Below are 14967 nucleotides of genomic sequence, written 5' to 3' on the forward strand. Positions count from 1 at the left end.
AAAACCGACCTCTCCATTCTTCTCACTCGACACTCCATCTTACATCTCGGTGCCTTCGCATTTTTCATCTCCATGTTTGGAATATATTCCCTTCTTACATCTGTCTAAGAGTCCATCTTGATGGCAGCTAGATGGTACAGTGGATAGAGCACTGGCCCTGGAGTCAGGAGAACCTGAGTTCAAATCCAGCCTCAGATACATAACACTTACTAGCTGCGTTACCCTGAACAAGTCACTTAACTCCATTGCCTAATCAAAAGAAAAAAAAACCAACAAAAACTAAGAGTCTCTCTCCCTTTAAGATGCAACTTAGGCTGCTAGTGCTCTCCTCCCTGAATTACCTTATACTTAATTACTTTGTATGTATTTGTATTTATTAACTTTATATTTATTTGGTATACATTTTTACATATGCTTATCGCCTTCCCTATCAGACTGTAAGTTCATTGTGAGTATGCATTGTCTTACTTGCTATACTTAAACCTCCAGCATCTAGCACAATGCCTCGCACATAGTAGATATTTAGTAATGGCTAGGCATTGGGGTTAAGTGACTTGCTCAGGGTCACACTACTAGTAAGTGTCAAGTGTCTGAGGCCAGATTTGAACTCAGGTCCTCCTGACTCCATGGCCAGAGCTCTATCCACTGCACCACCTAGCTGCCCCTTATATTTAATAAATTTAATAATACTTGTTGATGCAGGCACCTGGTGATTTGGATTTGGCCAAATGTTTTTTTAGGTTTCTTGCTCCAACTGTAGGCAAATCCATTAATTGTTTAAATTCCTCAGAACATGACTGAGTCTTCTGTGGGAGTCCTGTAGGATACCAAAAAAAAAAAATTCCTGATAAAGTTCAAAACCTGAAGACAATTTGAAACTCTGGGTTCATTACCTTTCCTTTTAACTTGGTATACGTAATTCAGGCCTGAATAAAGAAGGAGGAACACTGAGAGAAAGACATTCAAGTCCACACCATCCGAGCAGGTGGGCAGGCTACCTTCATTTAGGATTGGATAGAAAAGAAGTTATTTTCTGCACAAGCCCATTCATTCACTAGTATGTGTTGTTTTATATTTACTAAGCTCCTCCTATGCCAGGTATTGCTGACTGTTTGCCAGTGAGGCAATGAGTGCCTATATAGAGATAACTGATTATATATAAGATAATATATGGGAATTACCATGTGCCCAATATCATGGATACTACTGTAAAGATGGAGAGAGATCCAAAGAGGTTTAGTAATTTTTAACATGAGATTAGATCACACTGTTTGTATAGACAGTATGTGGCCTCCTACAACTTGAAAGAGGACTTGGTAACTACTACTACTACTACTACTCACTACAAATATTGAACAGATTCAGACTAGAAAAGAATGTCATTTTACAAAGGGGTGGGGGAAAGTACCTAATTTCTGTCGTGTTTCTTGGACAATTGCATCTGTGCCTCTTAAAACCAAGTTGGTCAGAGTAGTCTGAATAGTCTTCTTAGGAGCAGTGGTGGAGGCACTGAAATGACAAGAGAAACCCAAAAGGAAGTCAGTGAGTGTGGTCAAGGATCCTCCGAATCATTTGGTTAAAAAGTACTAAAATCCTTCCCCTATTTTCTACCTATTCACTTAGGACATCTGTCTCTTACCTTCATTAGAGCTGACGTAGAAACCTTAGGGTCGATGGGATATAGGATGTGGAAATCAAAGGATTACAAGTAGAGAGCTGGAAGGAGGAGCATTAGGAGACATCTAGTCCAGCTCCCTTCTTTCATAAACCATGAACTTAAATCCCAGAGAGGTTAAGGTACTCGTACAAAGTCACAACGGTAAGGTAGGAGGGGCAAGATCCAAACCCTAGCTCCAAAACAGTGGGTGTTTGCCCACTGCACAAAGCTGTCCTACAAAGTCCCAGGAAAGTGAACTCCTTTAAGACTGAAACATTGGCCTGCGTTCAAATCTGGCCTCAGACCTTACTACTGTGTGACCCTGGTCAATTCGCTTAACACTCATTGCTTAAAAAAAACCAAAAAAACCCCAAAAACCTTTAACATTAGTAAGTCATTTAGCTTCACTAGAGGTCCAGTTTACTCTTCCGTAAAATGAGGCAGTTGTACTAGATGGCCTTTGGGGACCCTTCAAGCTCTAGATACGATCTGAAAAATAACATCTGAAGATTTGATTGTGAGAGTTAAAAAAACTACTGCAAGCTAGCAAAGCTCAGTCATTTGGAAATAAAGAATAAAGGTTGCGTTGCTCCTAGTAAAAAATGCCAATCACCTCAATGTACAGTAATAGACATCTCGCAGACTCAACGTCTTTACATTCACATTCTCCAAGGTGTACTGCATTTATTTAAAAAACCAAAGGCTTTCTACTTTAACTCATTGTGAGTTAATTTACTTGGGCAACAAAGTAATGCAACCTGGCATAGTGGCTCATCAATTGATTCTAACAGTGAGCTCCAAATGTTACTAAATTACCATCACCCCCAACAATCATTTATTAAATACTTCTTCTGTGCCAGGCACTGTGCTAAGCACTAGGGATACCGAGAAAGGCAAAAACATAGACCCTGTCTTCAAGTAGCTTACATTCTAATGGAGGAGACAACATGCAAACAATTCAATGGACTCTGGCCCACTGTCCTTATTTCCTTGTGGTCCTTTGCTGGACTATGTACTATATGGTACCCCCTCCCCCAAACTTTTCTTTAATATAAATTTATTTATTTTTAGTTTTCAATACTTACTTCCACAAGATTTTGAGTTCCAAATTTTCACCCCTCCCCCCACCCCAAGATGGCATGCATTCTGAATACCCCTTCCCGTAGTCTATCCTCTCTTCTATCTCTCCCCCTGCTTCTCTTATTCCCTTCCCCTTCTATTTTCCTGTAGGGCAGGATAGACTTCTGTACCCCATCCCCCAAACTTTTCCTACCACTATATCCTATCTACCACTTCTTTCTTGGCTCCTTGAGACTTTAACTCATTCTTAGACTGGGGCTAGATTCTGTACCTCTCTTTTGGCATGACTGACCAGTCTGACAAAGGTGTGGTATATTACTACACCCCTCTGCCACCAACTAAATTTGCCTCAGGTACCCTAATTTCTAGTTAGGGGTCTACCTGTAGTCTAGAGAGGAAGGAAGATCATAAGGGATCACAAGATCATAGATTTATAGCTGGTCCTCAAATCCTCTAACCAACCTCTACATTTTATAGATGAGAAAACTGAGGCAAAAGAGGCTAAGGCTAAGTTATTCGCTCAAGGAAGGTCAGTGACAAAGCTGGAATTTGAATCTAGATTCTCAGCCACCATACTGACCCTTCTTTCTACTATACCCAGACAGGTAGAGGAGCCCGCCACCAACAAGAGTACTCAGAAACTGTGGAAACAATGATCCTTAGCCTAGAAAGAAAACAAAACTATTGAGAATAGCTCTTCAAAAGGTAAAGAAGCTAGGCTAAGGGTTATTGTCTCTATAGCCTTAATTGACTCTCACCTAGGCTACTGTAATAGATTCCCATTTCACTTGCTGCCTGCTTCTTAACACCAAAAAAGTGGGCATTTCCATATGCAGAGAAAAACATAAAACTTTGAGTTTTTATTTGTTTTTTTTAAAAATATCTATAACAAAGTCAATATTACTTTTCAAAACTGTCCTACTTGTCTGTGCTTCCTTCTGTTACATGCATTTTAAAAACATTCTGATGGCATTTTTTTTCATACCATTGCTAATTCCTTAATCTTATTATAAAGAGAAAAATGTGTCTCATCTTTCTAATCCATTCTCCACATAATTGCCAAAATGACATCTCTAAACAAAGAAGGGACCATATTGTGCCCCTATTCAGAATTTCCAGGGACTTGCTCCATCTTGAGTCTAGGACAAAATACAAAGTCCTTGGGCTTGGCATTTAAAGTGCTCTATGATGAAGCTTCTGCCTACCTTGAGTACAATTTAATTTTACTCTCCTTCACATGCTCTTTGTTCCAGCAATACTGGTCTGCTGGCTGTTCCCTCTGCAGGACAATTTATCTTCTATCTCCTTCTACAGCTATGCACAAAGGGTCCAAGTTGCTCTGCTCCCCTTCACCCATCTACCTTGTAGCTTCCCAAAGCCCAGGCACCACTGCCTACATGAGGCCTGCCCTGACAGGCCCAATCATTAGTACTCAGTCTCTCTCCTGAAATCACTGTGTGTATACACATTATGCTTATTTATCTATATACAAGTTGCATCCCACCACCAATGTGTAAAATCCCTGATAGTCAGGGCTGCTTTATTTTTCTCTTCATATCCCCAGTGCGTAGCACGGTACTGGGTACGTTGTATCTGAGGTCCTCCAGTAAAGTACTAGACTGGGAGTGCTGTAAAGCAGATAGGCCAGGTACAGGTTTGAATTAGATGGGCTCCAAGGTCCTGCCAAGTTGTAGGCTTGATGATTTTTCTCCTCTACCTGAGAACTCAACAAAATGGTCCCAAGTAGAACCAAAACACGCAATATCATATTCTTATTACAAAACAAAGTATACACTCATTATCAAGGGCAATCTAACACAATAACAACAGAGAACCTGGGGCATCTTACACTGAGGCTGCATATGACTCAGAAGAGACTCCTCCATAGTAAAAGCCATCCCGACACAGTCTTTCTTTCAGGCTGGAGCCTTTGCGGGCAAATTTCTTTGGCACTTTGCCTCCAGAGAAGGAAGACTGCAAATCTGCTCGCTTGGCACTGAGTTTCTTATACTGAGACTGTATATGATATTGACAGTACTCACAGTCATTCTGCAAGAAGAAATAAATATATATAAGGGCCTGCACTCCCGTAGTCTACAGGGCAGTGAGATAACAAATAAATAATAATACCACTTTAATTTCATATATGGTTTTATAGTTCACAAAGCACTTTCACCAACACTGTCTCCTTTCACTGTTCAGAACAGAGAAGCACTCTGGGGTAATACAGAGAAGCCAGGAAAGCCTGGGTTCAAGATTCCTCTCTGACATATGTGGGTCGTGTGATCCTGGGCAAATCACTTAACCTCTTAGCACCACTAAAGGGTGCTGACCTTCATTGGGAGAGGGATTTCCTCCACTTGAGAATTACCTATACCAGTGAAACAACAGGTCTAATCCTTACCCCTATTTTCAGAACACTACTATGCTGTAGGCAGGGCTTACGATCCTTATAACAGGAGAAGCAGCAGAGGCTCAGAGGTCAAATGACTGGCCAGAGGTCCTCTTATGTAGCTAATAAGTGGTAGGGTCAGGGCTAGAATCCAGGCCCTGGCTTCATGTCTGGTGCTTTCTCCAAAGTCTCTCATTGCTGTCCAAGGACATAGACACTTCGTTATTCTGAGGAACTGAGTGAACCACATGGACTCCATCCTGTGACTCAATTCTGGAACTAGCTCAGTTCTATTCAATTCTGGGTCTAGTCCAATTTGTCTTGTGAGAAAACTTTATTGCATTGTTTGAACCTAGCCCTGCATGGTTAGGAAGCTGGACCATCTACCTAGGTTATGCAGCTAACCAGAGACAAAGCTGGACGGAAGTCAGCAGAAACCCAGATAGATCTGAAGAATGATGAAAGGAGTTTTCTCACAAGCACACATCTCAAGCAATCCATGTGTTTTATCTGAAAACTGGCCTCATGTTGGTCAATCAGTTAACTGTTTCTTTGTTACTGTGATGAATACAGAAACTTGGCAGGGAGTAAGATACCTCTTTTTCTGATTGTAGGAAATTGCACCTGTTCACTCTCCCCTTCTGAACTTAGAAGCCCCTAACCTTTCCTCTAATTACAAGTCAAATTACCTATTTTGTATGCTGACTTGTACTCTGTTAATTGTTTTATTTTAATTAATTGGCCCTATTTGGTTGTATTTAATAAATAAAAATCTGTGTCCTCCTGTATTTGGGCTCCAGTTCTAAGCTGAGGAAGGCCTGGTCCCGATTTGTTACACAATTGGTACACATTCCTTAATAAATCTATACCCTCAGAAGCTTGAACCTTTGTTCTTCAGTTATTTCAATCAATCCACACACCACAATTCCAAAGACAATTCTGGCTCCATACACCATCAGCTCAATGACAAGTGTCCTCTACATTCCTTTCAAAGTAGTTCACAGAAAGAAAGAAAAGTTTCCCACACAATCTAGAGAAATCATTGGTCAGTTAAGTTTTTCTAATGGTCATTCATGCCAGCTTTTAGATAAAAGTATCCACTGGTATGAGAACCAAAGAGGAAGAAAGTATTATCCTCTTGGATGAATACTGAAGTCACAATCGCACAGGGGTAGGGAATCTGCAGCATCTAGGCCACTTGGACTCAGTCAAAGGGCTGCACTTGAGGACCTAGAGGGCCACGTATGGCCTAGATGCTGCAGGTTCCCCACCCCTGCACAGTCTAGTGAATTTTAGAACTAAAATTTTTGGGGAAATATATCAGGTTCTTGATGTCCTTCATCCAACTATCTACCTTTTAGCCATCTTGCTATACATCAATCAAAGAATGGGTTAAGAAAATAAAGAGGTAGACCCAAATCTCACACCATATACCAAAATAAAGTCAAAATGGATTCAGGACTTAGATATAAAGGCTGATACCATAAGTAAACTGGGAGAACAAGGAATAGTTTACCTATCAGATCTATGGAGAACAGAAGAATTCATGACCAAACAGGAGATAGAGAACATTATGAAAAGCAAAATGGATCATTTTGATTACATTAAATTGAAAAGTTTTTGCACAAACAAAGCCAATGCAACTAAGATTAGAAGGAAGGTAGAAAATTGGGAAAGAATTTTTACAACCAGTCTTTCTGATAAAGGCCTCATTTCTAAAATATATAGAGAATTAAGACAAATTTATAAGAACACAAGCCATTCCCCAATTGATAAATGGTCAAAGGATATGAACAGACAGTTCTCAGATGAAGAAATTAAAGCCATCTATAGTCATATGAAAAAATGCTCTAAATCGTTATTGATTAGAGAAATGCAAATCAAAACAACTCTGAGGTACCATATCACACCTATCAGATTGGCCAACATGACAAAACAGGAAAATGATAAATGTTGGAGAGGATGTGGGAAAATTGGAACGCTAATACATTGTTGGTGGAGTTGTGAAATGATCCAACCATTTTGGAGAACAATTTGGAACTATGCCCAAAGGGCTACAAAAATGTGCATACCCTTTGATCCAGCAATAGCACTTCTAGGGCTATATCCCAAAGAGATCAAACAAATGGGAAAAGGACCCACATGTACAAAAATATTCATAGCAGCTCTTTTTGTGGTGGCAAAGAATTGGAAATTGAGAGGATGCCCATCAATTGGGGAATGGCTGAGCAAGTTGTGGTATATGAATGTAATGGAATACTATTGTTCTGTAAGAAATGATGAACAGGCTGACTTCAGAAAAACCTGGGAAGACTTATATGGTCTGATGCTGAGTGAAGTGAGCAGAACCAAGAGGACTTTGTACACATAACAGCCACGTTATGCAATGACTAAGATGTTAAACTGAACCTTCTCAGCATTATGAGGATCTAAGACATTCCAGAGGCCTCGGGATGGAAAATGCTGTTCACATTCAAAGAAAGAACTATGGAAGTCGAAGCGCTATCACTTATTTTTACCTTCTGTTGAGTTTTGTTTCCTCTTTCTGATGGTTCCTCGTATTGGTTTTAATTTTCACTAATGTGAAAATATGTTTAATGGGTATGTAAATGTAAAGCCTATATCAGATTGTGTGCCGTCTTGAGGAGGGTGGGGGGGAGGAAAAGGGAGAAAAATTTTCAACTCAAAAGCATATGGAAAAAATAAAAATTTAAATTAAAAAAAGAAACAACTTTAAAAAAAAAGGAAAAAAAATAAATAAAGAGGGTAGAAAAACCTGAAACCAGTAATTTAAGTTCCTTACGCTCTAGGACTATCCAATGGGAAGGGCCAGACTAAAACTACTGCCTAAAATTTGGCTTTTCAAGCTATTAGCAACTTTCCTGCTATTCCTGTTCCCTGTTACTATTGGATGGTTGAATCTAGTGAATTTTATGTATAAGGATATTCCTTAAATATCTGGCAATAAAAAAAATTCTGTAATGAGGTAAAATCATCACTTTTTACAACAGCACCTAAAAACCAGACAGACAAAACTCAGTTCTCTCATTTGGACCCTTCCTGTTTATAAGAAAGACAATTCTAAAACAGATACAAACCATTATCTCTGAGGCAGCTTCCCCCTATTAGCAACCCATCTTAACACTGTTAAACAATAAACTAACCAGATTGACAATCTGTGTACATGACTCTCCATTCTTTTTCTTTGCTTTGCAGGTTCCCAGGTCAAGAGCTTCACCCATAATTAAGATCTTCTGGGCATGATCAATAGACAAACATACCTGTAGAGATGAGAAGCCCAATTAGGAAGTAAAAACAGGTACTACAAAAGTCAAACGTTTTAGTCAGCAAGACTGGGGAAAGAAAGAATAACTGTTTTAAGAAGCTTCTCAAATTTGCAAACAGTTTACAGTCAGGGGTTCATAGGATATAAAATGGTTTCCTAATTTAGTAAATGAATCTTATCATATTGAGGCTACATCATGACTACACAGTGAAATGATATATAGGGAGTAGTAAAAAATGGTTAATGATTGCCAATTATTAACTTTCAAAAGTAAAGGAGCAAAACAATGAAGAATGAACCTGTTTTCATTCTCAATAGTTATGTTTTGTACAGCACTGGGTCAGGGTGAAGCAGCTGGTGCATTTACTATTCATATTGTGCCTAGACTTTGGGCTTATAGGATTATGACCCCAACCATATTCACAGCTTTGAGATACCAAACCTCCATTTGATAATTTAAGTTAATTACTGATACTAAATGGAATGTGTATGTGGGAGAAGTCTCCCCCTTTGGGTTAGAAGTTCAATTCTGTTCTGTATAAGATCAATTCTAACATGTTGTAAAGAAAGGTCTATCTAGATTGTTTTAGTAGCTTCTACATTTATAGTACTTAGGTCCCATGTAATCTGAGAGTTAAAATGTTCACAACCTTCAACATATGGGTGAATCAAGTTAAATATTTTTAATATTATCAAAATTCTACAATAAGCTGTGCACTATCTAATTGAGCTTTAATGAAGAAAATGAATTCTCAAAAGTTGTTGAGAATGCTGAAAAATGCATATACAGTCCATACAGAAGGTGGTAACAATTTTTATATTAATTTGGTGCTTTGAAAAAGCACAAAAACATCTAAAGTCAACCCTGAGCTTTTTAAATGCTCCTCCAAAATTGTAATGTTAAGGGCCTACAAAATCAAATGCCACCATACAGGTAAAGAATCACTAAGTATAAACAAAAGGAACACTGTGTCAATGAATAAATTCAATGACTCTTGGACTGATTTGAAGAGCTAAATAAAGGAGAAGTTATTATACTATTTAGTGCTAATCCAAAGCAAATGCTATTGACAAAATTTGGCTAACTTGAATATATCTTTAGACAAAGAAACCATAGAAATCCTTACTTCATCTGAACCTTCCTTTGGCTTCATGGGATTGGCATTAAGCAGTCCTATGACAGTGCCTTGCTCAGTCTTCCAGTGTTCTTTGTGGACTTCTCCAAACAAAAACAATGAGACATTTTGGTTTAGGTCACGCAGATCATTCAGTTTCCAGATACTAAAGGTTTTTCCCTGGAAAAAAAAATTGTTGTTCTTTAATTCTCTTTATCTAGAAAATTTTATTTCATTTTTTTTTTATCCAGCAAAAAACTGCCTTCACTCCCTCTACTGTCTCCATTGTGAATGAAAAGAAAAATAAAACCCATTTTACAAACATGTTATTGTATAGGCAAGCAAAACAAATTTCCATGTTGGTCATCTCCTAGAACATTTTTAAAATTTATTTATTTTTAGTTTTCAACATTCACTTTCACAAGATTTTGAGTTCCAAATTTTCTCCCAATCTCTCCTCTCCCCTCACCCTAAGATGGTGTGCATTCTGATTACTCCTTCCCCCAATCTGCCCTCTGTCCTATCACCTCCCACTCTTCTCTTATCCCCTTCCCATTCTATTTTCCCGTAGGTTAAGTAAATTTCTATAGCCCATTGCCTGTGTATTTTATTTCCCAGTTACATGTAAAAACAATTAACATTCATTTTAAAAACTCTGAGTTCCAAATTCTCTCCCTTCCTCCCTCCCCTCCCACTCTCATGGAGAAGCAAGAAATTCAGTGTAGATAACCTACATGTGCAGTCACGCAAAACACTTCCATACTAGTCATATTGGGAAAGGACTAACTATATTTCTCTCCATCCTATCCTGCTCCTTCTGCCCCGTTAAGAACATTTTTTTACATACATACATACATATATATGTATATGCATATGTCTTATTCTGCACTAAGCCCTTCACCTCTCTATCAGGGTTGACTAGCAAGTTTCATTATTAATCCTCTGGAATTGTGGTTGATCATTATGTTGATAAGAGTTCCTGTGTTTATGTTATGTGTATACTCTTTCCATCTCTGACCAATTCAGGTGAAAGTACAGACAAGTGTCCCAACTTGTCTGTAAAGATGTCTGCTTGCACATTCTGATTATGAGAGATAATTTTCCCTAACCTTCCTTTTCTTTACTGGATCTCACTTCCCCTTTCTTTCCATTCTTCTTTTAAGATCATCAGGACAAAGGACTCCCAGATCTTGTCTAACTAGACACCCTCTAAGACTCTTGATGAAGATAAGTTTCGGAGGGGACAAATTTATCACTTCTCTATATTAGAATGTAAGCAGTTTATCTTTGGCTAGACCTTTGCAATTGCTTGTGTTTACTTCTTCTATTTCTCCTAGATTCTGTATTTAAACTTCAAAGTTTCTACAGAACTCGGATCTTTTCATCAGGAATGCTCAGAAGTCCTCTCTTTCATTAAAGGTCTATTTCCCCGCCTGTAGCATTCTATTTGGTTTTCTTAGCTTAAGTTAGTCTTGGCTGTAAGCCCATATCTTTTGCCTTCTGGAATATCATATTCTAAGCTCACTGCTCCTTTAGAGTAGTGTCTCTTAAATTGTGTGTGATCCTATCTATGGCTTCTCAGTACTTGAATACTTTCTGGTCGCTTGCAGTATTTTTTCTTTGATCCAGAAGCTCTGGAATTTAGCTATAATGTTCTCGGGAATTTCCATTTTGAAGTTTCTTTCAGGAAGTGACTGGTGGATTCTTTCTATTTCTACTTTGCTTCCTGGTTTTAGGATAGCTGGGTAGTTTTCTTTTAAGATTTCTTAAAATATGATGCCTAGACTCTTGGTTTGGTCAGTGTTCAGGTAGTCTGATGATTTTGTCCTTGAACTTTTTTCTAGGTCAGTTGTTTTTGCTACAAAATGCCTTTTATTTTTGTCTCCCTCCAACTCCACTCCCAACATTTCGACTTTGTTTTATTGTTTCTTGATGTGTCATGGAGTTATTGGTTTCCACTGGTCCATCCTAATTCTGATTTTCAAGGTGTTGTACCTCTTGCACCACTTCTAATTCTCTTTCCAGTTTTCCTTCTATAGTTCTTACATCTTTTCCAATTTTTTCCTTAAGTGTTCTCTTATTTAATTTATAGAAATCAATCCTTAACTCTCCTTTTTAACTCTTTTTCTCTTCTAGGACTTCTAACTGAGTTTGTGCCCAAGCTGTACTTTGTTTTGAAGCTTTGCTGATAGATGTTTTGGAATAATTTTCTTCTTCTGCATTTGTGTCTCGAGCTTCCTTGTCGCTACAATAGCTTTCTAGGATGAGATTCTTTTCTTGTTTGCTCATTCTTCCAGCCTAAGCCTAAATGTTAGGGTGGGGCTCTGCACACTTCTGGAAGGAAGGTCTGGTTCTATTGTCACTTCCTTGGATGTATTGAGTATTGTGTTATTTCAAGACCTCAATGACAGCTCAAATGAGGGGAAAACTTTCAGGATTTCCAAAGTAGTCCAGTCTAGGACAAAGTCTCATCATTATGCTGTCCCTCTCCCTACCATAGCTCTGCAAGTTCACCTGAGTTTGAGTATGAACAAAAGTAAAATGCTACTGGACTCCATAATTATTAGCCCACAGGGAAGCTCTGCTGGTTCAGTGATAGAGCTACAGGTTCCCTTGTGATCTGGGATTCCTGCCCTGGTTATTCCTCTGCAAGCTGGTCTAGAAGCTGCAATGCAGACCTTACTCTGCTCCTTGGATCTGACTCATGCCACAGCTGCTTACCTCTGAACTTCCTCTTTTCTTGGTACATATCCTAGGGCTATACCTCTCTTTACCTCTTTTCAGTCCATCCTGGATCTAAAGCTGTCAGTTGGCACCTTTCCCTATCACAGTGCTCTGGAATGGGTTTAGGGGTGCCCTTGTATGGATCTGGGAACTCTTTCTATCCTGATGTATAGTCCCTTTCCAGGAATGCTTTGTGTAGCCCCTCCTGGCCAAACCTGATTCCCAGAGTCCAAAAGCCTATCATTCCACCTCCCTGTGCTGAACTGTGACTTTTTCTTGGATTTTTCACATCAGGATTTGGTCTGGTACATTTTCTAGGTCTGCTTGGGGGAGTATAGGGGTGGAGGATGGGAGGCATGCTGCATTGCTTCCTTCTACTCTGCCATCTTCTGTTCTTTAATTTTCAAGCCACAAACTTATACATGATCTGCATGACATGACTAGACCGTGCTGAACTCATCTGTCAACTGAAATTTTCAAAATCAGGAAACAAATCTTATTGTATGCGAAATACACTGTCAATACAATGACTAGAATTTATTGCCCAAGGGTTTGATATTACTTTTCCTATTTTAAAAGTACAGAAAATGATGTAGGAATTTGATTAGTTATACCCAGCAAGCTAGTGGCAAAGAACCCCAGGTTTCTAATTCCAGGTTTGTATTTTCATTATTAGGTTAGCACTGTGTCTCCAGCGAGATATAAGTACTACTAAAAAGAAAAGCAGTCTGCAGAATCATTTTATTACTTACCTTAAAACAGAAAGATGTTATTAGATTGGTTTATACAATAAATATTACATTTATCACAGATTAGTAATATCCATTAAATAAATGAAGGGGTCATTGCAATACTATCAAAGAGTAAAAGCATCATTCTTCTGGGTTTGGAAAGCAATTAAATGAAAACTAGCTTAGTCTGGCTTTAAAATGTCAAAGTATTTGTTAAGCACCCAAAAAGCCATAATTTAAAATGTTTCAAAGATCATGTTCAGTATTTACTTTGCTCCTGAGGTACTTTCATAGGCTATTTCTTCTCAAAGAACCTGAATTGTAAATCAGATTATTCTTAGGAATAAGACCATTGCTGATGGCCACAGCCCCAGAATAAACTTGGTGATAGCGACCTAGTCACAATGAACTGTGACCCTTATAATGTTGCTGTTTATTATTCTGTGGATTTGTACAATTGCCTCAGAAGGGCTCACAGCATACTTCACATCTATTTCCATAGCCCTCACAACCTGTCCCTGTTAAAGCCTGGCTTTACAGGTAGAAAAAATAAAGCACAGAGGAGCCAAGAGAGTCAAGGTGAGGGTAGCATTCTTTTGCCTTAAAACCAATGCTTTCATATATAAACATATAGCTCAGATAAGACTAAATATTACATGGAAATAAAATGAATAAAAATCACAGTTGATGAAAAGAACAAACATTAAAATTGCCTAATAGTAGAACTGGAAAAGGCCTAAGAGATTACCTGGCTGAGTCCCTTCCTTTTGTAGCTAAGGAGGGGAACAGAAGTCCAAAGAGAAGCAAGACTTCTGCTCATGGCCACAGTTTGCAGCAAAGTTAGGACCAGAGCTCAAGTCTCCATTGCTGAGATCAGTGATTTCTCTATTGCAACATCTTTCTCTACATCACATCATTAATTGAGATTGATAAAGTTCATGATATCTTCCTGAATACAATATATTTTTCCTATGTAGTGGTGTATTTTTAAGGCAGAATAATTTTTAATTACTTTTTAAAAGGATTTCATTTTTCCAAAGCTATTAAGAACTTCACAGTGTTAACATTACTGTTAATGGCATCACTGGCCTTTTCCATCCACATAGTTAAGGAACTGACTGTGCTATAAAATACCAAGGATAAGTAAAGAAGTGAGTCTGGATGACCTGTGTGCAATTAGGCTGTCTGTTTATCCTGTTTGAGCCTTGGTTTTCTTCTCAGTAAAATGGACCCAGTCTCTCTTTGCTCTAAATCTATGACCCTATAAAATAACCTCGGAAAAAGGAAGGGAATAAGCATTTATTTCCAGGAACCATCCTAAGTGCTTTACAAATATTATCTCAATTGATCCAAGGGAATTAAATGCTTATTAGTTATCACAGAATCCTGTAGGTTGGATCTGCAGGCATCTATTCTTGTACTTCTTCAGAGACATTGCCTAGTCAGTGTGTGACACTGCTCAAGATTTACTCATACCTACCTAAAATTGCAGCGAAGGCCACCAGCTCTCAGGATCTCAGCTTGACTCTGAGTCAAGCTCTCAGTATCAGTGCCTGGGGATGGCACTAACAAGCTAACAGAAAATGACTTACATTGTTTGAACTCTGAGGCGTGACTTTCTTCATTATGACCCCAAATGTCACCCAGTCTATTTCTTCCAATTTCTCACTCGCCAACTTGCTCTTGAGCTGAGACAGTCTGATCAGTTTCCGGCCAGTCATCTTTCTGTCCATTTCTGTGGAGGACACTCGAGGCCGCCTGTGTTGCAAATGATAACAAATAATCTGATTCATTTAGCCCTTATTGAGTATAAATCAAATATGTGGCACCATCCCAAATGGTCTTTTGCAAAAATACTCCTCAAATGCTGGTACAGAAGTAGTGTAGTGTTCCTAAATTTACGCCTGCAAAGCACAAACTTAGGCAGGTCCAACTGAGCTGGGAAGGCTTCAAAACAAGCCAGGCAATGAGTAGTAGGTCAT

The 14967-nt window shown here is 38.7% G+C and overlaps 1 protein-coding gene across 1 annotated transcript in view; it reads right to left on the bottom strand.

Moving 5' to 3' along the window:
- MCM10 (minichromosome maintenance 10 replication initiation factor) overlaps positions 1-14967 on the bottom strand; it is a 50340-nt gene that overhangs the window by 21876 nt on the left and 13497 nt on the right. The window contains exons 7-12 of the mRNA XM_020999791.2: positions 14578-14743; positions 9543-9710; positions 8294-8410; positions 4587-4786; positions 1409-1509; positions 707-817 (exon numbers count right to left, since the gene is read on the bottom strand). Coding sequence (XP_020855450.1) covers positions 707-817; positions 1409-1509; positions 4587-4786; positions 8294-8410; positions 9543-9710; positions 14578-14743 — 863 coding nt within the window. The remainder of the gene's footprint in view (positions 1-706; positions 818-1408; positions 1510-4586; positions 4787-8293; positions 8411-9542; positions 9711-14577; positions 14744-14967) is intronic.

This window comes from Phascolarctos cinereus, unplaced genomic scaffold, assembly GCF_003287225.1.
Source record: "Phascolarctos cinereus isolate Bilbo 61053 unplaced genomic scaffold, phaCin_HiC Scaffold_1;HRSCAF=81, whole genome shotgun sequence".
NCBI classification, from domain to species: Eukaryota; Metazoa; Chordata; class Mammalia; order Diprotodontia; family Phascolarctidae; genus Phascolarctos; species Phascolarctos cinereus.